The sequence below is a fragment of the Mus pahari genome, chromosome 17 (genome assembly GCF_900095145.1).
Source record: "Mus pahari chromosome 17, PAHARI_EIJ_v1.1, whole genome shotgun sequence".
NCBI lineage: Eukaryota > Metazoa > Chordata > Mammalia > Rodentia > Muridae > Mus > Mus pahari.
The window spans coordinates 49,750,568-49,777,696 of NC_034606.1; the positions used below are offsets into that span (position 1 = coordinate 49,750,568).

The following is a 27,129-nucleotide window of genomic DNA, read 5'->3' on the forward strand; positions in this document are numbered from 1 at the left end:
CTTAAGAGATCCCCATCCTCCCGTAACCTAAAAGCTAAGTATGTCATCAGACAGCATCTGAGGTCTTTGTGGAACTTGCCTACCTGATGTTCCCACCATTGTGTTGGAACAGTTGGTTTATGACTTTCTTTGTTCTGTCACTGTAAGAACTTCATGCAACCATACAACATTGGCGTCACTTAAATTTGGCTCCAGAATAAATGCTCATTCCCCTTGAGGTAATAACTGTTTTAGTCAGTAGGATATCCAGAGCAGGGGCCACTCAGCTGGGAATCAAAAGGGTTTCCACACTGGGCCACAGTGTCCCACAGAACACACCAGGAGAAAGCACCAGGATTCCTCCGCGTGATGTCAGGACGGCCTCTGTTCTAAAACAAGAGCATGACCTTGTCTCCGCTACCAGCAGAAAGCAGGCGCTTGATCGGTGGGTTACAGTAGCTTGGCCTGCAGAGGGAGTGGCTGGGGGACGCCCAGATTCCTTTCTGCCTGCCTGTCCCCCTGCGTCAGCAGCGCGGAAATGCAGGCTTCCTGGAAGATTGCAGCTCCTGCAGCTGGCTAGGCGAGCCGCCGGTGGCGAGAACACAAACAGGAAATCCTGGACCTCTGCTGGTGGCCTGGTCTTTCTCCTGTCTCCAGCGCTCCACCCAGGCATGCTCATTAACTTAGAACTCGCTGCTTGGGGAGAAAAAAAAAAAAAAGAAGAAGCCTCCGACTTCATAAACATCTGCAAGAACAAATTTAATAAAGCCAGTAGTAACACCATTCCGAGGCACCTCTTCATTTCCCATTATCGTCCTTCGAGTTTTATCGCGCGGCCTTTGAAAGGCAGAGTTATTGTTATAGAAGCAGAAAGGAAAGACCAACCGGCTGCTTACTGCAGAAGAAAGAAAAGGAAGGGCTCCTGGTGTGCAGCTACTTTCCAGGCCTCTGCACTTTTGTATCAATGGCAGCACACGCACAACAGTGTTCCTAGCCATGTAGTCACTCTAGATGGCTGGTTTATTGTGTGTGTTTTAATGTGTGTGTGTGTGTGTGTGTGTGTGTGTGTGTGCGCGCACCCAAACCCATCTGGAAGATGTAGAAAACTGACCCCCAAAAGTTGTCCTCTGACCTCTACATACATACCCTGGTACACATGTGCCACCGTAGCACATCAATAAATAAAGCAACAAATAAATCGAAAGAATTAGGCCTTCTTTTCCCCCTCCTGCCACCCTGAGTCCTCTGTGAGACAGAAGATGTTAGATAATCATATCCAAGCTGTGCTGTGTTGGTTGACAGGCCCACCTGCCAAGATGATTGCAAATTGTCTTTGCAGAAGGAGGCAACTGTGAGGCTACAGAGGGAATTCGGAAGAGATCGCCCCACCACCCTACTGTCCAGAAGCAGTCCTACTATGTGCAGGAGCACTGAGCAAGAGGCCTCACACTGGCCTCTGCTTAGCACAGGTCACTGCTGCCCCTTTCTAAGAACACACATTTTAGTGATTTCATGGTTGTCTTCAGCAAAACCAGTGACCAGTCTTATCTGCATAACGAACCTGTGTATGTGTGAGTTGGCTTTTCTAGGTTGTCAACTTGACTATCTGGAATTAACTATTCTGGTTGTCAATTTGACTAATCTGGAACTAACTAAAACCCAAAGGGCTGGGCACGACTTTGAGGGAATTTTTCTTTTTTCTTTTCTTTCTTTTTTTTTTTTTTGAATTAATTTTTATTTTATATTTACTTATGCTTTTGCTGCATGCATGTCTGTGTGAGAACCCCTGGAACTGAAGTTACAATAGGTGTGAGCTCCATATGGGTGCTGGAAATTGAGCCATCTGGCAGATGAAGAAAACTGACCCCCAAAGGTTGTCCTCTGGCCTCTCTCTACACACATACCCTGGTACACGTGTGCTGCTGTAGCACAGCGTAAATTCATCAATCAATAAATCTTAGCTGCTGAGCCGTCTTTCTAGCCCTGGGATTGTTTGTTTTGTTTTGTTTGACATGGGAAGACCCATTTTTAACACAGATCTTTTGAGGTAGGAACATCTACCTTTAATCTAGGCCACAACTTCTGGTAGTAGCCTATAAGAAGGACATGGAAGAAGGAAGCTTGCTCTCTTTGCCTGTTTGCTCTCGCTGGCGAGCCCACTTCTCCAGTGGCTTTAGAGCTTCTTTGGGATTCCAGTATATATTGAAGACTAGCTGAGGGCTGGAGAGGTGGCTCAGAGGTTAAGAGCACCAACTATTCTTCCAGGGGTCCTGAGTTCAATTCCCAGCAACCACATGGTGGCTCACAACCATCTGTAATGAGATCCGATGCCCTATTCTGGTGTGTCTGAAGAGAGCAATAGTGGTGTACTCATATGCATAAAATAAATAAATCTTAAAAAATAAAAATAAAGATTGCGAAGAAGAATAAGAAGGAGAAGGAGAAGGAGAAGGAGAAGAAGAAAGAAGAAGAAGAAGAAGAAGAAGAAGAAGAAGAAGAAGAAGAAGAAGAAGAAGAAGAAGAAGAAAAGAAGAAGAGCAGCTGAAATATCCAACCTCATAGACTGAATAACTACTGCATTGTTGGACTTTCTGTTGGTAAACAGCCATTGTTGGACTAATTGGATCACAGCCTGTAAATGTCTCTAAATGCCATATAGATAGATAGATAGATAGATAGATAGATAGATAGATAGATAGATGTTATACATTCTATCAATTCTGTTTCTCTAGAGAACTCTGAGTAATACAGTGTATCTTAGACTCAGCCAATCAGAGGTCTCCCCTGGGATAACCCCACCCTCATCCGAGGACTGCTAGCATTGTCAAAGGGCAACAATTTTGCAACTTGGATAGAGAGCCAGAGCTGTGACTTTATGCTGCATGCATAGCTTTCTGTGAATGTGCAAGACACTGGCTTCAATCCCTGGCCTTGCCAGAAATTTTTTTTTTTTAAATGGTTGCTTTTTCCACCAGGATGCTCCGAATCCTGTGGGACTAGAAAACTCAAGCTCAAACAATCATAGGCAGCTTTGGTGCCTGCAGCTAAAGTAAGAGCGGCCACAGGCAGGTTGGATGCAGGGAATGAGCAGTGTTAACCGCAGACTCAAGCCCTTGCCAACTCTACCTCATCCTATGTCTAGATCCCACCATGGTGACCAGATAGCTAATGATGTCAGCTCAGAACACACTGCCCCCAGATATGGCCCTTGGGAAAACTGATGCAGGAAAGGGCTGTGACAGTTTGAAGGGTTAAGATTCAACCTCGGAGATGCTTGTGGGCATGGCTCTGGGGGTGCTTCCAGAGAAGTTTGACTGAGGAGGGGTTGGCGTCCCCCAGGTTATTACAGTTAGGCTCCAACCTTTTGCCCTCCTATCATCTCCCTCCATGACTAATACCCTTCCTAAAGCCAAAGCATGAAATACACAATGCTCTGGTTTCTCTGAGTCCTCCTTTCCTTGTGAAGTTTTTCCATATCCTGTAAATCTTTCATGCAATGGGACTGAAGAGATTGCGCAGTGACTAAGAACATTGGCTGCTCATGCAAACAAATGGACAAATTCAGTGGCCAGCCTTCTTGATCCTGCCCTCTTTAACTCCAGTTCCAGGGAATCAGATGCCCTCTTCTGACCTCCAAGGGCACACTGCATGCATGTGCTATATGGACATACATCGAGGCAAAACACCCGTACACATGAAATAAAAATAGATGAGAAACAGTAAGCTCTTACAGGAAGAAATCACGCATGCTACCTGCTCGTTGCGCTGTCTTCTGTCACAGGGCTTCAACTGTGTGCTCAGCAAAGGTCGGCGGGGATGGTTTCGACGCTCACTAAGCACCCACAGTGAGCCAAGCTTCCTCACTAGGATGGGGATGGTAGATGCGGCAAGCCCTGTTTTCTCTTCCTCTCCATTCAGCAAGGTCCATCAGATCCCCTGGAGGAGCCTGCCCTCCGAGGCAGCCTGTGCTGCTTGGCTGAGACCCAGTTATTTCTGGAAACTGGAGATGATGGTTTATATCGATTGTCCCCTGAAGTCACAACACCCTCTAGAGGTGAGTGGTGTCTTATCTGCTCTGTCTTAGCTGCTCCACAAATGTTCCCCAGGACCATGATCGCTTCACACAGGGGCAGCTGGGTTGTGGAGCTGCCTCATCTACTGGGAAAACTTCAAGTGGAGTTCCATGTGAGGCTCCTCAGAAAGGGGCCCCTGACCCTGTGTGGAGACAGATGGGCCTGCGAGGAAGAGGCTAGGAGATCACCAACTTGACCCACCCACCCCCACCTTGTCCCTGCTTTCTGTGCCCCCCTGCCTTCCTTCTGACCTGGGTCCAGTCCCCTTTGGTCTCCTGGGGTCTCAAGCCCCCAAGAACTCCTACTTTGTAGGGGGCTTGAGAGTGGACCACACATAGAATATGAGGAGAACTCGAGAGTTTGGACCCCACCATTGGAAGAATGAGATGAGGGGGAGTTGGGAGGCAGTAGCGTGTCCCTGCATAGGCTGGGTATCCAACACAGCTAGGAGCCTGAGCTTAGGTGAGAGCTGAAATCATCAAGGCTGTTAGGTTGGTGGACAGCAGGTGGAGGCAGGAGATGAGGTGTAGGTGGAAAGAGGTACAGGAAGCTTGAAGGTAGAAGTACACGCTCTGGTAAAGCCACCTACGTGCCCCCACCTCTGGACTGCTTTCCCTAGGACAACAAGGCCTCTTTGTACCTAGAGGCAAGTCATAGGGTTGTGGGAGTGGTTCTGAGCCTTCAACTCCGACTTCGTGTAGCTACGAAGGGCTGGAGACTCAGAAGGGCAGGGACAGCGACACCCTAAACCAGACTGAGAGCCCCGTACCCCCCACCGAGGTCAGGCCTTGGAGAGCAGGTTGGACGCTTGGAGACGCGGGCTGTGTTTTCCAACTCAGCACAGATCTCCTGTTTCCCCTCTCACCAGGCGCATCTCAAACGCGGGTAAATGTGAGGGCTGGCAGCTGCTGAGGGCCAGTGTCCCTTAGCTCCCTCCCGCCTAGAGTTAGAACCACCTACCCTGGTCCCGCCCACCCTGGGGACTCCCGACTTGCGCTCTGACATTGGGCGGGGCCTGTTGGGGAGGGGCCTGCCCGGGGACGAGCCAGGTGTGCGGCTGGAGTTGCAGAGGCCAGGTGAGGTGCTCGGTGGTTCGGTGAGTCCACCCCTTAGGGACCTGCTCGGGTGGGAAGGCGCGGCTCCTATCCCTGACCCTGGCCTCTTCCCGCCCCAACTAGTCCTGGGTGTTCCCCCACACTCCCCACTTTGTCCCCGCTTTCTGTGCCCCTTCCGACCCAGATTTGGGGCCCGGGGTCAGCACATGGCAGTAGCCCCTCGGCTCCCGCACCAATCCTGAGTGCTTCATGGTGGCATCTTTCCCGCCTAACAGGTGGCAACACTGTGGCTAGGGCGCATGCTGAACTCGCACTTGGGGCAGAGGTTGGGGTCTGTCTGGTCACCTTGTCATACTGGGTGCAACTCCCAAGATTTATAGGCCGCGGGCCTGGAAAGTCCCCACTTAGGTAAGGCAGACTGCTGCTGGCTTCTTGCTTTTCCAAACCTGGCAAAGGCCTCCCAAGAATTCGAGAATTCTTAAGAGGGAGGTGCAGTCAGTGTAGCTAGCTGCCGAGGCCCTGCTAGGGGAACTGCGGAGGCCACTGGGGGGAGGGGTGGCATTCCTTAGTTCTTTTGGCTCGTGTGGGGAAAGGGCCTGACGGTCCCAGGTTCTGCTCTGGGACTAGCAGATTCTAGTGCGCCCGCTGTCAGCCAGAGTCAGGTCGAACTTGGGTCGGAGTGAGAACTCAGTACGCCTCGGAAAGTAAGCAATCTTCATTGGCCTCTGTTGTTTCAAGATATGTTTATGAGTTCCTTGTAGAATGCCCCGCCAAACCCTTCCCCGAATCAGAGCCGGGATGGAGGAGGGGGCAGGTAACTGGAAGTCTGAGTCCAGCTGTTCCCAGAGGTCAGGTCAGCCTCTTGTCTGTTCTCAGCTCTCTCAGGAGCCCAGAATAAGTTCTCCGTGATCGAAGCCAGTGTGTGTGGGGACTTTTGTGGAGGACGCAGCTGTAGAGCTGGAAGGTGGGGTGGGAGTTAAGCAAGTGGGTGTGGCCCTAGGTTGCTGGGTGGTCCAGAAGAGGTTGAGATGGGCGTGCCCCGGGTATGTTCTTGGATCCAGTAACAGTAAAGTGCAACTTTGGAGAACTATGTAAGGTTGGGGGTTTCCTGTCAATGATGGGCATAGAGGTGGCCTCAATGAAAGAGAACAGCAGGGTGTAGCTAAGTTAGTAGAACCTCTGCCTAGTATACACAAAGCCCTGGGTTTGTTTCCCTGCGACACATAAACCAGGTGTGTGGTGGCCTGAGGCTGTAATCCCAGGACTTTTATCAGATTGAGGACAGAAAGCCATCTATAGCCACATAGTGGTTTGAAGCCAGCCTAAGTATGTGAGACCTTGTCTCTAATAATAAACCAAAATATATAATAAGGTAGCCAAGAGCTGTCACCTAGAGGTGCCTAACTGTATACTCTCATCACACCAGAAAACCATCCCGATACCTGAATCACCCTCATCTCACTGATGGGGGACATTGAAGCGCTGGTCACATGACACAGATAAAGCTTCAGGGGAATTTTGGGAGAGCTTGATAATTTTTCCCCCTTTTCTTTCTTGGAGACAGGGCTTGTCATTTAGCCCAGGCTGGCTTTAAACTCAAGGTAATCCTCCTGCCTCAACCTTCCAAAAGCCGACGTTACAAAGATGAACCATGTTACACCTAGCATGATTAGCGGATTTTGAGCCAGCCACTTTTCTCATGTAGCCTCTACATCTGCCAAGTGTTCTGGTGGTCCTTTCCAGCAGAGGTCAAATCCTGGCCTGCTGATTGATTGCCTCCGTCCTCACTCACACCAGCCTCCTGAGATGGTAGAGCCACCGCCCACCTCTGCAGATGAGGAAACAGAGGCAGGGGAGCCTTGGTCTTCCTGCTGGTGAATGGAAATCCAGGCTCAGCATCTGCCTTGGTGGGAGTAGGCTGTTGTAGGTTGGAAATGTTTGGAAGCCCTCTAGCCACTGTCTGCCCTTCCAGGGGTCTGCAGCAAAAGGCGGACAAACACGCATCCCCACACACTCGCCCTCAGTAGCCCTAGGAAATTCCGGAAGACCTCACCTCGAGGCAAACCCGAGGTCCGTGGCTTCCACTTAAGAGAAATTTCAGCACACAGGGAAACGGGGTCCGAGTTTTGTTAAAAGTAGAAAGGAAGGTGTTCAAGAAGAGGAAAAATAACACAAGGGGAGGCTTCCCAATGAAAACTATCTTTAAGGAAGGGCTGGAGAGATGGCGCAGCCCTTCACAGCACCCATTGCACAGAACCTGGGTCCAGCACCCATGTAGTGGCTCACAACCACCTGTAACTCCAGGGAATCCAACACCCTCTTCTGACCTCGACAGGCATGTGCAGGCAAAGCACCTATATTTGTAAAATAAAATAAATAAATCTTAAAAAAAATAAATTATAAAGACTTTCTTAAGAAAGATTTTATTTTAAATGTATGTGTGTAAGTGTGTGTCTTGTGTGTGTACGTGTGTGTATGGGGATGTGTGAACAGGAGTGCAGGTGCCTGTGGAGACCATAAGAGGCTGTCAGATCCCCTGGAACTGGGTTCCAAGCAGTTGTGAGCTACCTGAGGTGGATGCCAGGAACTGAGCTTGAACCCTCTGCCATTTCTCCAGCCCCTAAACAACTCTTGTTGATGTGTTGAGACAGGGTCTCTCTATGTAGCCTTGACTGTCCTGGAACTTGCGATATAGGTCAGGTTGACCTTGAACTCACAGATATCCTCTTGTCTCTTGCTTTCATAGTGCTGGGATTAAAATCGTGCACCGCCATGACTGTCCTCTAAAGGATAATTTTTACATAAACGTTAAGCATTGGAATTAAAAGAATAAGAGGAGCTTAAGGAAAGAATTAACAAAGCCAAGCATGGGTATGGGCTTCTCAAGGGAGAGTTAATAAATACCCTAGCATTACCCATACATACCATTTTAATTTGACTTACACATTATATCTCAGAAGGTTGTTAAGAATATTCCTTTTTATTCTCTCTCTCTCTCTCTCTCTCTCTCTCTCTCTCTCTCTCTCTCTCTCTCTCTTTGCTAGGTAAAATTACAGGGTGGCTCTGGAGCTGGGAGATATTCTAATAAAGTTAAATAAAGAGCCACTAAGGCCTTGGGGTATGTTTTTCTGTAAATGGGTTTCAGGTGAAAAACCCTAGAAAGCGGAGGGTTTTCAGGTAGGAATAGAGACCTTAAGCAGTTGTTGACCGGGCTAGAATTCTGTTTCTCATCTGGGAAGAAGTTTCAGGGGTGAGAGTGTCTTCTCTCTTCATGGCTTCATAATTTTCCCTTCCTTTCTATCCTGTGTAACAGAAATTAGCAAGGTGATATAAATAAGTTTTCTGTCTCTTATGCTGAAACTCAGCTTCCCCTGCTATTTGGTTGAATTTGATGCTTGAGGAAGAAGTCTTATCCAGCGGCTTCTTGGGTGACTGACGTGGGTAGCGACAGGCTTGGACCTGGACCACTCTGTAGGATTTCTGGCTGCCCGTTCTGTCCAGGTTTCTGGGTTCCTGGAAGCAAGGCTGGGTGACTGGCTCTCCCTAAGTCTGTTCTTTGGATTCCTATCTTCTCATCTCTGTCATAGGCATCATAAGACCATTTGCAGCTTGGAGGATAAGGCGCCTTCAGTGGAGGTGGTCCAGTGGTTAACATCTGGGGATAGGGGACCCACACAGGCTGTGTATCCTTGAGTCAATTGCTAGCCACTCTGTGCCTTGGTTTCCTGGATTGTGAAGTTTCACACTTGTGATGGTTTACATATGCTGGACCCAGGGAGTGGCACCATTAGAAGGTGTGGCCCTGTTGGAGTAGGTATGGCCTTGTTGGAGTAGGTGTGTCACTGTGGGTGTGGGCTTTAAGACCCTAGCTGCCTGGAAGTCAGTATTCTCCTGGCAGCCTTCAGATCAAGATGTAGAACTCTCAGCTCCTCCTGCACCATGCCTGCCTGGATGCTGCCATGCTCCTGCCTCAATGATGATGGACTGAGCCTCTGAACCTGTAAACCGGTCCCAACTAAATGTTGTCCTTGTAAGAGTTGCCTTGGTCATGGTGTCTGTTCACAGCAGTAAAACCCTAAGACAATACTCTACAGTTATGGAGCGGTTGAAATGAGTAGATTTTTGCGAGTGCCTCAAACCAGTCACACAGCTTTGTGAGTGATGGTGTTAGCAGTCACTCTGTCTGTGGCCTTGGGGAGCAAGCCTAGGTGTTGAGTGAATTTGTATGTTGCAGATCCTTCCCTGCTGAAGGCAAGCCAGTTCTACCTTGGGAGCAAGAAATGACCTTTCAGCTGGAAGGGGCAGGAGCCAGGGACTCTCAGAAGGAACTGGTTAGGCCGGTCTGGATTCTGGAGACTTCTAAGAGTCACCTTGCCTGTCCTCCACTGGAGGGACCTGTGCCTGGGCTGGGGTTTGCTGGGCTTGTGACCTGCAGTAAATTGAAACCCTGGGGTCTCAGGACAAGCTCTGAGTTAGTGTCTTGGTCTCCCTGAGGTCTTTGCAGATGTGCCACCTGTCTCTCAGGCTGGGCAGATGGGTATGTATATGTGAGTGTGTGTATGTGTGTGTGTGTATACAGGTGTTTGTGTAATAGTAGGTTTTATTTCTCTATCTTTAAAAGATTCATTTTACATTTTTTCCTTTCTCTGTCTGTCTCTGTCTCTCCTCCCTCTCTCTCTCCTCTCTCTCTCTCTCTCTCTCTCTCTCTCTCTCTCTTATAGTAGGTTGTTTTATTTATTTTTCCATCTTTAAAAAGGTTCATTTTATGTTTTTGTCTGTCTGTCTGTCTGTCTCTGTGTGTATGATAGTAGGTTAAAAAGTTGTTTTATGTTTTCTCTCTCTCTCTCTCTCTCTCTCTCTGTGTGTGTGTGTGTGTGTGTGTGTGTGTGTGTGTGTGTATACTCTGTTGATGAGAACCCTCAGAGACTAGAATAGGGCACCAGATCCTTAGAACTGGAGTTCCAGGCAGTTGTAAGTCACCTGATGTGGGTGCTGGGAACAGAGTTCAGGTCCTTAAAAGGGCTGGAGCTCCCAAACACCAAGTCATCTCTGTGGCCCCCTCTTTATCCATTTTGGAAAAGAAATAAATCTTTTATTTTTTTTTTATTTTTTCATTACATGTATATGTGTGTGTAACTGTGTGTCTGTATATGTGGGTTTGTACACATGAGTGCAGGTGCCCAGGGAGGCTGGAGGGGTCTTGGATCCCCTGCAGTTGGAGTCACAGATGGCTGTGAACTACTCTGGGATCTAAACTTCAGTAAGAGCAGTGTTCCTAACTGCTGAACTGTTTCTCCAGCCCCTATTTAATTATTAAAGATTTTTTTTTTATTTTATGTGTATGAGTGTTTTGCCTACATATATGTCTGTGTGCCATGTGTGTAGTGCCCCAGAGGCCAGAAGATCCCCCGGAACTAGAGTTATGGATGGTTCTTAATTCCTGTTAAACATGGGAAGGTCAGCAGAGAATTGTTGGGTCCTTGTGGATCTCATTTGAGCTCCCAAGGAGCAGACTTGAATCCAGACTGGACTTCAGCCAGGGATGGTGGTTGAAGCTGCTTATGGATCCCTTGCCTGGTGTGGGACTGTGTGTTCCAGGTAACAAGGACAGTTTGTGCAAAGGCTCAGAGGTGGTCACAGTGCAGTGCTTGAAGCGTGCCTGAGGCCCACTCGGCTCAAGGAAAAGGGGATGGGTGGACGTGTTCCGTCTTGTCTTCTGAAGGGCAGCATTTGGGTGGGGGATGGAGCCTCAGGAAGCCATCGATGTGAAGGAAGTTGAAACAGGAAGCATCGGGTAGGCATTATGAAGTCAAGTCTGGTGCTAGGGTCCCGGTGTGGGGTGTGTGTGTTCTGATGGGTTTTTACTCTTAATTCAATATACCTAAGATCACCTAGGAAGAGGGAACTTCAACTGAGGAATTGCCCAGGTCAGACTGGCTTGTGCGGCCAAGTCCGTGAGGAGTCCCTTGATTGATATTTCACATGGGAGGGTCCCGCCTGCTTTGGGTAGCTCATCCCGAGGCACAAGGCACGTGGTGTTAGCACTTTGTCTAAGCTCCACCCCACAGTTACCTGGCAACAGCTGGGTATGCCTGACTCACTATAAAAAGGGGCTGCTTGCCCCTCGCTCTCTTGCTCTTGTTCTGTTCTCTCTCTCTCTCTCTCTCTCTCTCTCTCTCTCTCTCTCTCTCTCTGCCTTTCTCTGCCTCTCTACCCTCTCTTTNAAAAAAAAAAAGATTTATCTTTTTTATCTTTTTTTGTTTTGGGTTTTTGTTTTGTTTTGAGACAGGGTTTCTCTGTATAGCCCTGGCTGTCCCGGAACTCACTCTGTAGACCAGGCTGGCCTCGAACTCAAAAATCCGCTTGCCTCTGCCTCCCAAGTGCTAGGATTAAAGGCATGCGCCACTACCACCAGGCAGATTTATTTATCTTATGTTGTGAGTACACTGTAGCTGTCTTCAGACACACCAGAAGAGGGCTGTGAGCCACCATGTGGTTGCTGGGAATTGAACTCAGGACCCCTGGAAGAGCAGTCAGTACTCTTAATTGCTGAGCCATCTCTGCAGTCCTGTCTACCACCCTCTCAACTCCTTTCCCCATGCCCAGAATAAACTCTATTCTATCCTATACCTGTGTGGCTGGACCAGCATGGGCCCACAGAAGCACCCCCTCTCCCCATACCTGACTGCACCTCCACCAAACGTATCCCCCTCCTCTCTTTATCTTTTTATAAACACATCAGGTGGGCCTGGGCTATATAAAAAAACTGACAGTGGGAGCCAGTGAGCAAGCTCTTATCAGCGTTTCTCTTTGGTTCCTGCTTCAGTTCCTGCTTTCTCGGTCCTACCCTGCTTTCCCTCAAAGATGAACTCTGACCTGGAAGTGTAAGATGAAACAATCCCTTTCCTCAAAGTTGCTTCTGGCCAGAGTGTTTTATTGCAGCAACGGAAGAACAAACTGACACAGGGATGTCTGAGCTTGAGCCTGATCATTGAGGGTGGGGCCTGGGGTTCAGCATCCTCTAGGGAGAGTAGAAGGCCAGGGCCCCAGCCCAGCACTGAACATGGGTGGTGGGACCTGGGACAGAGGTACCAGCTAGTCCCCCAGATGGTGATAGGAGGGGCCCCAGACTGTTAGAGTGAGGTTGGACAAAGAGGGACCTTGAACTGGCTCCTGCCCATCAGCCACATGGACTTCACCCATCTCTCACCCCACTCTACCCCCAGTCTCACCTGAATCTGGATTCTGGTGACTCCTTATATCCTTATATCCCATGGACAAGGAAGTAGTCTGTGTGTGCCAGCCCCTGAGACTGTGTGATGTTGGTGGTAATGAGCGGTCAATGAGCAGGCTTGTGGCCACAAATGAAGCTGAGACAAAAAACGGTCCCTTGGCTGTGGTGTGTCTGAGGCACATGCCTCTTTCTTTCTGGATCTTGGAGGGTTAGGCGTGGTAGCATGGGGCCCCTCTCCTGAATTCGGAGAGAGCCTGGAGGTGTGCACATGCCCGGAGCTCTTTATCAGCCTGTCCCACCTCCCCCACCACGGATTGTGCTGCTTAAGGTAAACCCTGCATTAATTTGCCGGAAGTAAGTAGGTACTCATTTGTAGCTACTACATTAAGATAATTGCTATAAGGGTCTGTTTGTGTAATATGCAAACACATTTTGACAGCAACAAACCATTTTGCTGTGAATTATAAATAGACCCCTTGGGTGGTTTGGAATCTGTTTTGCATAGCACGCCTGCTGCTGAATCCGCCTGCTCTAGTCTTGGGCGCTGATGAAGACCGAAGCTCTTCTCGGCGTCATAAATGCCGATGGCTCCCCCAGGAGTAAGGCCCCTCATGGGGGAGGCTCTGGAGCTCAAGTGGAGGCAGTGAACACAGGCAGAGTCAGGCAGGCTGGGGACAGGACTGAGGCTCAGAGCGCTGAGGCAGGACAAAGGGTCTGTTTACAGTGTGACTTGTCACTCTGGCACGTAGAAGGGGTATAAGGGGTCTTGACTGTTCTGGCCCTGCATGGGGTATGGGGGCAAGTGTGCTCTCGAGCCCCTGTGAAACTAGTTGTGAATGTCTGGTCATCCCTAGTGAGAACTAGGATATCCGTGCAGTGTTACTGAGTGGCCCTTCTGTGGGCAAGGGAGAGTTCTCCAGAGAGAGGAAGGTGGGTAGAAGCCAGACAGTGCCTGCAGGCAGGGTGGAGACAGGATTTTTAAAAAAATGTACATTGGCGGGAGCCAACTGGGGAGATGGACCAGTGAGGAAGGGTGAGGGCAATGAGTGAAGCTTGAGTTTAGGTCTCCAGGTATGGGTCTCCAGCATCTGGCTAAAAGCTGGGTGTGGCCATGCATCTGTAACCCCAGCCCTGAGGAGAGGGCCGGAGACTGGAGGATCTCTGGGGCTTGCTATCTGCCAACCTAACTTTGGGTTCAATTGCTCAGTGGAAGAGCAATTGCCTAGCACATGCTTGGTCCTAGAGTGTGTGCATGTGATATTATATATCACCACCACCACCACCACCACCATCATCATCATCATCATCATCATTTTCTCTACATATTGAGCTCTAACCATGGTCCAGAACACCAGGAGTCAGGTGATGCTGAGAGCAGAGTAGGATGCTGGGAGAGCCCTGCTTTAATTCTCAATGGCTTCAGGCACCTGGTGCTCCCTAACAAACTGCTTCCTGGCAGTGGTGCGGGGCTGACTATGCAAACTTCAGAACAAAAAAATCTGGTCTATGCCGAGGGACAAAGACTTTGAGCTTGTAAAGGGGAAGGGACCCGAGTGTTGGTTGGCTAAAGCAGAGGACAGAGGAAACCGACGCCTTGCTGCTTCTGTGGCCGTGACCGTGGCCTCTGCACAGATACAGGGCCTGTGGATGGCATGAAGCCTGGCCTCTCAGCCATTACAGGCTCCTGGCCAGCTGCCTCAGGGTGTGTGTGTCCCGGGCTGTGGGCTCTGAGGGCCAAGTTCCTTCACTGGCTTTTGTTATAGATTTTCCCTTTAAGGTGTGGGCACACGGTCCCAGTCTGGATGTCATCCCACACCAGCTAGGACTCCAGTGAGCTGCTTTCCAGCGAGGATGATTTTGGATTTGAGGAGTGCTAAAGAGAAGGCAGGCTGGAGGAACCTGGCATTGGTGTTCAGCTCCCTGCCAGGGAGGTAAACCTGACCCTGAGTATGCATCTGGGGCCTGGGCCAGTGGCTCCCCAGCTCCGAGCCTCAGCATCTAGAGTTAGGTGATGTGGAAAAATACCGGTGCAGGCCCGGGGAGGCTGAGGGGGAGGCTGCCACAGGGACGCATCGAGGGCTGAGCCATCTGCACTGGTGTAGGAAGGACTATCAGGGACAGGACTAGGAGGTAGGTGGTCCGGAATTACAGGTGCTTTAGTCAGACTCCGTGTGTCTCTATGTCTGTTGCTGGTATGAGATATGTAGAAGGGACGCCTGCAACACACAAGGCCCCTCTCTTCTTGTCTCCTCTGGACATCATACCCTCGGCCCTCCCCTGGGACCTTTGCCACCTCTGTTCCTCCCCAACTCCGGATACCCTTCTTTCAGGATCCCCTGCCAACCCCAGGCAGCCCCAGGAACTTGGCAGTAAGTTTAGCAACCACCCTGACTGCCTGTCTGGCCACCCAGATGGGACAAAGCTCCAGACCAGGGCCACACAGCAGCATGGTGACAGAGTCCCTCCCAGGGTACAGATGGCAAGGACTTCAGTAAAGAGAGAACAACATGGGCAGGGGGGAGGGTGGGTGGCAACTCACAAGGAAACTAGAAATGTCACTGTTAACACAAGAGAAGCTGCAGCAATTAGGGGCAACTAGGTCCTAATGACCTACTCTCTGGTTAGAGGTGGCCGGCTTAACAGCACCCCTGCAGGGCGCTTCAGCAGGGAGAACTCACTCACCTGGTGGAGAACTTGCAAAGTCAGGAGTCATGAGCTTCCTGTCCTGGGCACCGACCTGTGAGTGATCTTGGGTTAGTGTTGCAGCACAGAGCATTGATAAACACAGAGATCGGTTGTCCCCAGGGCACGGTGGTTAAAATGGGTGATTCCCCTCCTCGACCACTTCCAGTTCCTTTGCTAATATTTCTTAGATATTTCCGTAGCCTGAAGACGGCGAGGGGTGGGTTTTTGTTTTGAGACAAGAGTCTTGCTGTGCAATCCAGGTTGGCCTCACGCCTACTAGTCAGTATGATGTCACCAAGTGTACGCATCCCCTAGCCACAGTGCCAGGCTTGTACCCAGAGCTGCTGAGGCGTCTGTAGTGATGTCTCCTGGCTATGGTTTTGGCTTCCCATCTGTATTTGAAGACATGGACTTTGTCAGCTGTACTGTGTTTTAGTCAATGAAATAACATCTATCTGTCTGTCTGTCGTCTGTCTGTCTGTCCCTCCTCTATCTGTGTGTGTGTGTGTGTGTGTGTGTGTGTGTGTGTGTGTGTGTGATTAGCTGGGACCCAGAGATGCTGGGGGTTCACATGACACCTGTTCACTTTGGCTGCTGGCCGGAAGCCCTTTCACTGAGAGCTGAGCCTGGACTGTAGGTCTCATGCCCATCTATGGGCATCTCCTTGTTGAGCACTTCAGGGGAGGGAGCGGCAGAGTCGGCTGCCCTTGCCCCTCGTGCTCTTGACAAGCTCCGTTCCTGCATGTTTGAGGGACACCCAAGTCCCTTCTGCCCGGCATCCAGCAGCAGCAAGTGGTCCTTTCTGCTGTTTTAGCTCTTAGGCCTGGGTGCCTGCTCTCAACAGTGTGCGTCTGGATCCCAGCCCTTGGTCCAGTTAGTGTTACAGCTCTCTGGCCTGTGCGTCTGGATCCCAGCCCTCCAGAGCCTGGTGTTCCAGATCTCAACCCGGCTGGCTGACTTTGAGCCTTTGCCGGCTCCCTGGAACTCCTCTAGCATCCGAGGCTCTCCTTTCCTTCAGATCTGAGCCGCTCTTGCCTCCACCACACTTGTTTTTATTGCTCCTGCCCCTAGCGCCTGGAAATCTCCATCTGTGCTTTTTTTGTTTGGTTGTTTATTTTGTTGTTGTTGTTGTAGTTGTTGTTATTTGTTTTCATTTTCTTTTGAGAAAGTAGATCACTACATAGCACTGGCTGGCTGAGAACTTGTTATGTAGATCAGGCTGGCCTTGAACTCACAGGTAGCTGTCTACCTGTGCCTCCCAAGTACTGAGATTAAAGGCATGAGCCACCACTCACAGCTTCAGAGGCCCTCTTCTTGCTACTCCCGTTGTCACCACTGCTATCGCCACCGCCCCCTTTTCTTCCTGTTATCATCCGCTCAGCAGACTCTACCTATAACTCAAGCCAGATGACACCCCAGTATGGAGAGGGGAGATGGGCTGGAAGTCCAGCCCCTACCTAAGGAACTGTTAGCAATTGATAGCTGCTAGAAGGCGAGCCAGGGTTTTGTTTTTGTCTTGAAAAATGCAGCTGCTGGTAAGTGGACCACGCTCCACCCGAAGGTCATAAATCCAAGAATACATGGGGAAGCATAAATCAGACTTTCGTGGGTTCAGAAAAAGAAAACAGAAGACAGGAAGTTGGGTGGGTAGGAAGGCAGGGGTGGATCTGGGAGACGTGTGGGGAAGGACTGTGACTAGAATCAAAACACATTGTATGAAAGAACTCATAAAAATGAAGAAGGAAAAGATCAGATCTGAGTAAGCAAAGGACTCCGGAGAGAAGCCTTTAATGGCCCCGACACTGCTGTACCAGTGGCAACACAGGAAACTGCCTTCCCGAGACACTCAAAGGGATCCCTTCACATAGCCTGTTCATATAGATGGAGCAGCACAATGGCCCCCAGAGTCTGGCAAGGGCAGCTTTAACCAGTGAGGCACGCCTTCATTCGAATGGGGAACTCTGCACCAGCCAAGAGCCTTCTACTGGGTCGCCAGGGGAAGCGCTGACCCTCAGGTCTGGGTAGAAATGGCTGCAGGGTCATGCAGGGTTCACTGAGGCAGAAATCCAGCGGCAGGGTGTTGAAGTGGGTGTGGCTGGACGGAGCTTTAGGAGACAGAGCTTGGCTTCCACAGCAAGCCGCAGCAGTTGCCACGGGGGTTTCCCAAAGGCCCTGCGTAGCTCAGAGCAGTAGCCCTGCTGGCTATTTACTTGGCAGATGATAGTGGGGGCACCAGGGAATTGTCTAACAGCCGCCAAGTAGGGAGTCAACGTCCCTCTGACTCTCAACATTCTCAGCCTAAAGCAAAAAATACTCCTGAGAAAGGATAGCTACAACAAAGGCTAACTATCAGTGGTCTATCAATAGTATTTAATAGCAAAATGTCAACGTTCCTGTCCTGGTACCTTAGTGAGCGATAAGTCCCCCTAACCGAGCTTGACTCCTAACTCCCTTTAATTCCTGTGTCCCCAACAGAGCTACAGAGACAAGAGGAAGCAGCAGTCACACTGGGGGCCACAGGAGGGCCCTCAGTGGTGTCCATGGCTGGCCTGGACCCCACGCTGAGCACAAGTCACCCATTCTATGATGTGGCCAGACACGGCATCCTGCAGGTGGCAGGTAGGTTAACTATCTGGTTGGTCCCCAAGACTGACCACTATAGTCTTAGGAGTTTGCAAGGTAGGGGACTGTCACAGGCTGCCTCTCTCTAGCAGGGCTACCGAAATGAAGAACATGATGAGAACAAGAGAACCCACCAGTGTTCCCAGACAGCATCTGTGTCCCGAGTGCTGTCTGAGCTGCTCACGTTAGTTCCCCACCTTCTTAAGTGGATCTCGTCATTGAGTGAGGACGCCGTGCTGTGTCTCAGCCAGGGAAACAGACAAGCAGCCTGCTCTCTCAGGCTGTCAGGAGTCAGGACAACGTTCTGCGACATGGAATTTAGGCCTGCAGACCTCTCAGCATACACTGTCCCCTTCACCAGCTGTCATGGTTGGCTATTCCTTCTAAGGAGCTCGGATCCTCTCGAGGTAGTGGACAAGAAGAAGTACTGTCCCCAAATAATTGAAAACCTCAGCAACAGGAATAAAGAATGTTCTGGCACCGGATGACTGTAGGAGGAATCATGAAATGGCTGGGATCAATGGGCACTTGGTTGTTTGAGGCTTTTCAATGCCCCTTTTTAAAAAAAGCTTTAGACTTAGGAAGGAGGGATGCTAGATCAAATAGAGGACATGGATCTGCATATCACATATCAACCAAGAGAGGAAAGAAATGGTCACCTTTAAAAACAAAACAAAAGCCGGGTGTGATGGCGCACGCCTTTAATCCCAGCACTTGAGAGGCAGAGACAGGCAGATTTATGAGTTTGAGGCNNGCCTGGTCTCCAGAGTGAGTTCCAGGACAGCCAGGGCTACACAGAGAAACCCTGTCTCGAAAAACCAAAACAAACAAGCAAACAAACAAAAAAACCAAAACACATTTATTTATTTATTCATGACACACCAGAAGACAGAATTGGATCCCATTACAGATGGTTGTGAGCCACCATGTGGTTGCTGGGAATTGAACTCAGGACCTCTGGAAGAGCAGCCAGTGCTCTTTAACTGCTGAGCCATCTCTCCAGAACCTGGAAATGGTCACATTTAATAAAATTTAAATATTTCAAAATTTTCTATTTAATAATTCTTTTTAAAACTTATTTTTATTTCCTGTGCATTGATGTTTTGCCCGTGTTCTTAACCGCTGAGCTGTCTCTCCAGACCCCTATTTAATGTTTCTTATTTGGTAAATATTTATAAATAGAATCCTGTAGTGCAGGTTTAGTCCCAGCCTGTGGGAGATAGAGGCAGGCAGATCTCTGTGAGTTCCAGGGCAACTGGGTTTACAGAGTGAGTTCCAGGGCAGCCATGGCTACATAAAGAAACCCTGCCACCCCCCTAAAATACAAAAACAAACAAACAAACAAACCAAACCATAAAACAAACAAAAAGCAAAATAAAAGAACACTGTGTTTACTTTTATTTTATGTTTGTAAGTATTTTGCCTACCTATATATCTGTGCCCCATGTATGTGCGTGGCACTTTCAAAGGCCAGAAAAGGGTGTTGGATCCCCTGGAACTGGAGTTATAGATGATTGTGAGGCCCTATGAAGATGCTAGGAGTCAAACCCAGTTGTTCTGCAAAAGTAGTCAGGTGCTTTGCAAGCTGGCTCTTAACCTGAGCCATCTCTCCAGTCCCAGAATCCTTGTGTTCTTTTAAAGCTTTTCAGCACTTTGTGTGTATAGTGTGTATGTGCATGCATGCCTGTGTCCCACACACATGCGTATGTGTGGTGTGTCTGTGTGTGTGTGTCTGTGTGCACATATATACAAGTGCACACATATGTGCATGTGTGTGCACATGTGTGTATGTGTGTGTGCATTCTGAGACAGGGTCGTTCATCAAATTCAGAGCTTACTGATTGGTTAGGCTGGCCAGCCAGCCTTCTCTGGGGTCCACCTGCCTCTGCTTCCTCAGAGTTAGGATTACAGAGACTGGCCAAAATACCAAGCTTAGATTCTGAATAATGACATTAGAGCATTGCTAAGTTTGGAGACTTGAAAATTTAGAAACTAGAAATTCTACATGTGGCCAACCTGCACCACGTCCCTTGTACACTTGTGAACTTTACGATGTTGGGTGTGATTTTGTGTCTTTCGGTGAGGTTAAGTTGGTTAGTGATGATGTCATTCAAATTTTCTGCATCCTTGTCCTGCTCTGCGTCTGCCTAGCTCGTGACTTTCTAAAGCTCTGAAAACCATACTTAGTTTAAAAATAAAATGTGGACATTTCTCCCTTTGGTTCTGTCCATCTTTGCTCCTTCTGGGTTTTCTGTTTGTCTGTCTTAGTTTTGTTTAATATTATTGCCCGGCTGGGTGCGCATGAGATCAGAGGACAACTGTAGAATTGATGCTCTCCTTCTTTGTGTGGGCTCTGGGATTCGAACTCAGGTCATCAGGCTTGCACACGGACTCATTACCTGCTGAGCCATGCCCCTGGCCCCAGAAGAAAGAGCAGCAGTCCAACTTTTCTGCTGTGAAGTTGTTTTGAGAAAGGACTGCCCGTAGCCCAGCTGGACCAGGAGCTGGCTAAGGCCAGGGATGACCTTAAACTTGTGGTGCTCCTGCTCCAGAGGAGCCAAGATGACAGTCCTGTATGCCACCACCCCAGGTAAAGGAGGCGCTGGGGAACTGAACCTGGGGCCTTTGGAGTGCTAGGAGAGTACTCTACCTACTAAGCGACATACCAGGCTTATTTAGTTTTGAGATAGGGTCTCTGCTATCTATGCTAGCCTCCACCTGTGTGACTTTCTGCCTCAGCTGCTTGAGTGCTGGATTGCCCCTGTGTACCCATCCTGGTCCCTGCTCTGTGTGTGAGGTTTTGTGGTAAGTGTGTATATTCAGGGTTGTTCTGTCTGCATGATGTGCTGTTAGTAAGTCCCCTTTACACCTTCTTATACTTGTCTCTTTTGTTTGGTTGTTTTTGAAGTGAGATCTCATGTAGCTCAGGCTGGCCACAAACTTACTAGACAGCCAGGATGACCTCCAACTCCTCTTTCTGCTTCTTCCAGATGCTGGGATCACAGGCACGCCCCTCCACACATATCTTCCCCTTGCCTTAGTGTGATTTTCCTGATGAACGCCACCACCTAGCTGTCTCATTCTGGGGAGCTGGCAGATATGCCTCTCTATTCTTTCTCTTCCGACCTGAGGGTCCACATCTAGAGAACATGTCCAGGGTCTCTTAGGGATGGAGACAAAACAGGAAGCCCATTCTCAGGTCCTTGTAGGGTTGAGGAGTCTGTACTTGGCCACAATAGCTCCAAGGCCACGACTGACTTTGTGATTGGCAGTCTTCCTTTTTTTGCTGAGGAGGAGAGTGCTGATGGCCCGGGTGTGTGAGTGTGTGTTCAAATGTGTGTCTGTGTATCCGTGTGTGTGTCCATGTGTCTCTACATGTATGTGTGTGTCCATGTGTGTGGTGTATATGTGTGTCCATATGTGTGTGTATATGTCCAGATATGTACGTCCGTGTGTGTGTGTGTGTGTGTGTGTGTGTGTGTGTGTGTATTCACATGTGAGTGCAGGTGCCCACCGGCTAAAGGCATTAGATACCCTGGAACTGAAGTTACAGGTGGTTGTGAGCTACCCAACATAGATACTAGGAGCTGAACTTGGGTTCTCCGCAAGAGCAGTGAAGTCTCTTAACCATTTAGGCTTCTCTAGCCCAAGAGATGGCTTTAAAGTGTTAAGCTGGAGGCTGATCTGAACTTCTGGATTGCGGATGGGGTCCTTATGGCATGGGTAAGATCTCTGGGGTGCAGAAAGAGACGTGACTTGTCTTCTTTGGCAGATGCCCCAGAGCTGGCTTCATTCACTCTGGGATGTCTCTGTGCTTTATTATGGGTCCCTCTGTGTCATTAAGGGGCTGTCTGCTTTGGTTTCTATTGCTCTGATAAATACCATGACCAAAAGCAGCTTGAGGAGGACAAGGTTTATTGGATCTTATAGGCTACAGTCGATGATGCAGAGAAGTCAGGGCCAGAACCTGGAAGCAGGAACTGGAGCCGAGGCCACGGAGGAACACTGCTCGGTCCTTCTGCCCATTGATCAGCATAATGTCATCAGTAGAGTGGACCAGTATGGTATTTGTGGAAGAGACAACATGGGACTGGAGAGTTAATATACCCTTGTGGTATAGCTGTAAAAGTACGAAAACGAAGAGCTCCTGGAGGTCCTTGTGACATTTTCTAGATCAATAGCTGCATACTATGTACCAGGATATATGTTAATCCGCACAATCAAGGACACTATGTCTGGAATCGGAGTCACTACTTGATTAAGTTTCTGATAGTCAGCTGTCATTCTCCGTGATCTGTCCGTGGGAGCCATCACCCCTTCCCGTTCCAATTTCTTCATGGTGGCACTAATTTCTGTAGTTCCTCTTGGGATACAATATTGTTTTTGGTTTACTATTTTCTTCGATAAAGGCAACTCCAATGGCCTTCATTTAGCTTTTCCTACCCTAACTGCATAGGTCAGGGAACCAATGTGGGAATTCTGCCAACTTCTAAGTATATCAATCCTAGTTATACATTTCTGGAACAGGGGAAATAACCACAGGATGAATTTGGGGACCAACTGGACCTATTATGAAAAGAGCTTTAGCTAAAACTCCATTGATCACCTGACTTTCATATGCCTCTACTTTAACTGGAAGGCTTATTTGGGGGAAGAATTTTTTTTTTTTTTTTTTTTTTTTTTTTTTTTCCGACAGGGTTTCTCTGTATAGCCCTGGCTGTCCTGGAACTCATTCTGTAGACCAGGCTGGCCTCGAACTCAGAAATCTGCCTGCTTCTGTCTCTTCTGGGATTAAAGGCTAAGGAGGCTAGACACCACAGGTGGTGGCATGGGGCTTCAGGGTAGGAAGGACAGAGTCTCTCTGATGCAGGGAAGCAGAGGATGGTAGGCCACACAGATGGTGGCTGTTCTGTGGGATCCAGGCCTTGTGTGTGTGTGTAGAGGCCTTCGGACTGTTGCTATAGTCCGATGAGTCTAATCTAACTCAGGGTCGAGAAGTGCCCCTTGGGTTCTGACCTTGCTGGGCCAACTTAACTTTCTCTTGCTCCATTTAATCATGGTGTCTTTTAGAGCGGCCATACTGTGACTCAGAACTTCAGCTGAGGGATTGGTGGCCTAGGCAAGAGGACTCAGTTTGGAAAAGTGGCTGTTTTCTGCTATTGTGCCCAGAGGCCCTGCAGACAGGGGAGGGGACTGTGTGGTGGGTTAGAGCACAGATCTCTGAATAAGCAGAGGCCTGGCCAAAGTTCCCAAGGAGGGGGAGATGAATGGATGCTGTATCTGCAAGCAGATTGTTCTGGAATCTTAAACACTCTCCGGGCTCTGGAGCTCCACAGAGGAAGAACAGTGTGGTGTTGCACATAACAAACAGCTTTCCAGTCGCAGAGGTGGGAATCAAAGCCCACCCGTGCCCACACAGTGAGCACACGTGATTCTGGTTTATTCTGGCTCATTATCTTTCCGGGCATGTGTTCTTCCGTCGTGCATTATGTTTGGGGGAGCAGGGGAGGAGAAGCCCTGAGAATGGCTATAAATACTTCTTTAAAACCCAAGTGAGTTTAAGAGGGGGGTCTCCTTCTAGAAGGGGGCCTTTGTTTTCTTCCGTGTCCTGTCCTTCAAGCAATCACCGATGATTGGCGATACAGGGAAGGAGACGGGCAGCAGCCCTCAAGGGGACTGGAGGGCTCCCCTCAGACTTCTCAGGAAAGAGCGGGGATGTGGGGTTGAGGGGTGTAGACATCCAGCCTGCTGGGTCCCCTGGGATGAGGCCAGGCAAAGGGAGAAGGAGAAAGAGGTCACAAACAAGAAAGTGTGGCGGAGGAGCCTGGTCACCACAGGTGGTAGGGTAGCATCAGGGCTGCAGGAGAGGGAGGACAGAGTCTCTCTGGTGCAGGGAAGCAGAGGATGGTGGGAGTCACAGATGGTGGCTGCTCTGTGGGACCCAGGCTTTGTGTGTGTGGAGAAACCTGCAGACTGATGCTGAGGTCTAACGAGCAGCAAGGGGCTGTTGCCATGTGTCCTGGTATGAATGAGACGGGATGTGGGATGGAGGAGACATCCTGAGTTCTAAATAGAGACGCATGTGCCCTTCCTTCTGAAAATCAAGATAGAGGTAGCCTGAGGTGCAGTGTCCCTCCTCAGGAGGGGACAGGTTCGGCCACGTCACAGCGGCATCTGTGTAGCTCTGGCCTTCATCTCATGGATTTCTATACATTGTAAGATAAATATCAAATTTTGTTATTTCTCTCCTCGATCTGTGCAAACTAACTATAAGTGAATCCATTTCCCACCACCAAGTTCTGTTTCCTAAGACCCTCTGGAATGCAGAGAAACTAAGATTATGGACCCAAGTGACACTGGGGCTGCTGGAACAGAGGGCCCTGTCTTAGTCAGGGTTTCTATTCCTGCACAAACATCATGACCAAGAAGCAAGTTGGGGAGGAAAGGGTTTATTCAGCTTACATTTCCATATTGCTGTTCATCACCAAAGGATACAGGACTGGAACTCAAGCAGGTCAGAAAGCAGGAGCTGATGCAGAAGCCATGGAGGGATGTTCTTTACTGGCTTGCCTCCACTGGCTTGCTTAGCCTGCTCTCTTATAGAACCCAAGACTACCAGCCCAGAGATGGCACCACCCACAAGGGGCCCTTCCCCCTTGATCACTAATTGAGAAAATGCCCTGCAGCTGGATCTCATGGAGGCATTTCCCCAGCTGAAACTCCTTTCTCTGTGATAACTCCAGATGTGCCAAGTTGACACAAAACTAGCCAGTACAGGCCCCATCCAAGGAAATTCTAACAGCAGATATTCAGACTCATGGTTCTGGGGTTCAGAAGTGAAAACCCAGGGTGTGGGTGGGTGAGCTCCTGGAATCCCTGGGGAAATCTACCCCAACCTTCCCAGCATCCTTTGCTCTTCGTGGGGTTCCTTTGTACCTCTTGGCCTTTGCCTATCCCTACATTGCCCACCTCCCCTCGGCCCATGGCTGTGTTCTCTCCTAAGTCAGCTCTCTCCTGCCTCTTTGTTCTAAATCCAAGATGGCCCCATCTTTAACCTATTAAATCTGTGATGACCCTGTTTGCAAATAAGGTTACATGTAGAGGCTCTAGGAAGTCATGAGTTGGCTTTGGGGGAAGGGAACAGTATTTAAGCCAAAGCCACCTCCATAACCTCTTTCCCTAACGTCTATCCGAGATGTCCACTCAAGGGCAGCACTGCCCGGTGCAGTGTGATGGAGGCGCAGTGTCCATTCCATCCAGCACGGTGGCTTCTCAACACGAGTCACTGCTGAGCCTGAAATGTGTGGAGCGAATACCCTGAGGAGACTAGGTGCCCATGGCAGCTACCAGCCCTCCACACACCATCACCCCACAACACATGCCTGGTTTCTCAGTCCTGGCCTATTGATGTATACACGCGGTGGTGTGTTCACAGATGTGGGGGACCAAGGGGCAGCAGCTGGGTTAGAATGACAGGTGGGTTTGCAGGTCAGGGGACTCAGGAGGGGTGACATCCAAGGCTGGGGCAGGAGGATGCCTTCTATAAAATGAAAGCCAGATGTGGTAGCATATGCCTGTAATTCAAGTGCTTGGAGACTTAGGAGTGTCAGAGGTTACAGGGAATGCAGCCCAGCGTTGCCACAGCAACCCGGGGACTTCTTCTCCATGGAACCTTCACTATGGTAAAGCTAGGTCATTTTGTTTTGGTTTTTGAGACAGTAGCTATATAGCTCCGGCTGCCCTGGAACTCATTCTATAGTCTAGGCTGGCTCCAAACTCAGAGATCCGCCAGCCTCTGCCTCCTGAGTGCTGGGATTAACGATGTACCACCACATCCAGCTAAGCTGGGTCTTTGACTGCACTGCAGAAAAGAATTTCAGGATGGAAATAAAGAAGAATAAAAAATAAAATAAAAGGGGGCTGGATAAATAGTTCAGTGGTTGGGAACGCTGACTGCTCTTCTGAAGGTCCTGAGTTTGGGTCCTGTCAACCACATGGTGGCCCATGGCCATCCGTAGTGAGATCTGACTCCCTCCTCTGGTGTGCCTGAGAGCAGCTGCAGTGTGCTTACATATGATAATAGATAAATCTAAAAAAAACAAACAAACAAACAAACAAAAAAACAGTAAAAAAGAGGTCAGTATGATTGTTTTTTAAAAAAAACAAATATTTAAGAACCATTCAGAATGAAGCAAGTTAGCAAGTTTTTGTTTGCTTTGTTTATGTGTGAGAGTATTCTGCCTGCATGTATGTCTACACCACATGCATGCCTGGTGCCTGTGAGGCTGGAAGAGGGTGTGAGGTCCTCAGGAAATGGAGTTATACATGGTTGTGAGCCACCGTGTGGGTGCCTGGGTCCCCTTGATGCCAGTGAATACTCTTAACTATGGAGCCATCTCTCCAGCTCTCAAGGTAGCAAGCTTGTTTATTTGTTTATGGTGCATGTGGGCGCGCGCATGTGTGTGTGTGTAATAGCCAAGGCTACCTTGGAGCTTGCTTTGTAGACCAGGCTGGCCTTGAACTCAGAGATCTGCCTGCCTCTACCTGGGATTAAAGGCATTCACTACCTTGCCCTGCTCTGTAGCAAGTTTATTAAGTATTAAGGCTCACAGGAAGTGGGCAGCACACACCCGAGTGTAGGTACTGGTTTCTAGACAGTCCTTGGTGTGACTTCACAATGAATCGTTGTGATGTGTGTGTGTCACATGTATGCAGGTGTCCACGGAGGGAGGGTCCTCTGCAAGAGCAGTAAGTGCTCCCGCCTGCTGAGCTATCTTCCCAGTTCCATTGGCTGCGTGTATGATTCCATGGCTTTGGGAGCCACAACTTTCAAATAACATACAACAGGGTTGAAAGATCAGGGAAAACTAAAGGCGCTGCGGAGGTGATCACCAGGCTGGCCAAGTGCTTGGCACACAAGCTGCAACACCCAAGCTTACACCCCCGGAACCCATGTAAGGCTCCTGTAATCCCAACAGGGGAGACGTGCAGACAAGTATCCCCGGGGCTCCCCGACCAGCTACTCTTGTAGAATCAGTGAGTTCCAGGTTTAGTGAAAATAAACCTGTCTCAAGAAACAGATGGGCCGGGCATCTGTTAAATCCCAGCACTCGGGAGGCAGAGGCAGGCGGATTTCTGAGTTCGAGGCCAGCCTGGTCTACAAAGTAAATTCCAGGACAGCCAGGACTATACAGAAAAAAAAAAAAAAAAAAAAAAAAACCCAAAAAAGAAACAGATGGAGACCAACTATGGAAGAAGCCTGACATGACTTTCAGCCTTTACGTGCATGAACAGGAATATACACACACCCTACAACACACACACATACACACACACACACACACACACACACACACAAAAAGATAATGAAAGATAAGGAAGGTGTGTGTGAGAGAGAGAAACAGAGAGAGAGGGAGGGAGAGGAGGGAGAGAGAGAGACAGAGACAGAGAGAGACAGAGAGAGAGGAGGGAGGGAGGGAGG

General features: G+C 49.3%; 1 protein-coding gene and 1 long non-coding RNA gene across 3 annotated transcripts in view; one reads left to right on the forward strand and one right to left on the reverse strand.

The window, feature by feature from the left end:
* Positions 1 to 216: 216 nt before the first annotated feature.
* LOC110334686 lies at positions 217 to 11,965 on the reverse strand. The gene is made up of 4 exons (XR_002381135.1): positions 11,955 to 11,965; positions 5,013 to 5,279; positions 3,733 to 4,194; positions 217 to 724 (listed from the first exon to the last, which is right to left on the reverse strand). It is a non-coding gene; the product is annotated as an uncharacterized LOC110334686 (long non-coding RNA).
* Arhgap8 (Rho GTPase activating protein 8) overlaps positions 5,071 to 27,129 on the forward strand; it is a 51,396-nt gene continuing 29,337 nt past the window's right edge. Inside the window, exons 1-2 of one of the 2 annotated variants that reach the window (XM_021216514.2) lie at positions 5,071 to 5,128; positions 17,502 to 17,645. In XM_021216514.2, the coding sequence (XP_021072173.1) occupies positions 17,567 to 17,645 (79 nt within the window). In that variant the 5' untranslated portion in view covers positions 5,071 to 5,128; positions 17,502 to 17,566. Of the gene's footprint in view, positions 5,129 to 9,566; positions 9,645 to 17,501; positions 17,646 to 27,129 lie in introns of those variants that run through there. The other variant, XM_029548028.1, reaches the window with a different exon arrangement.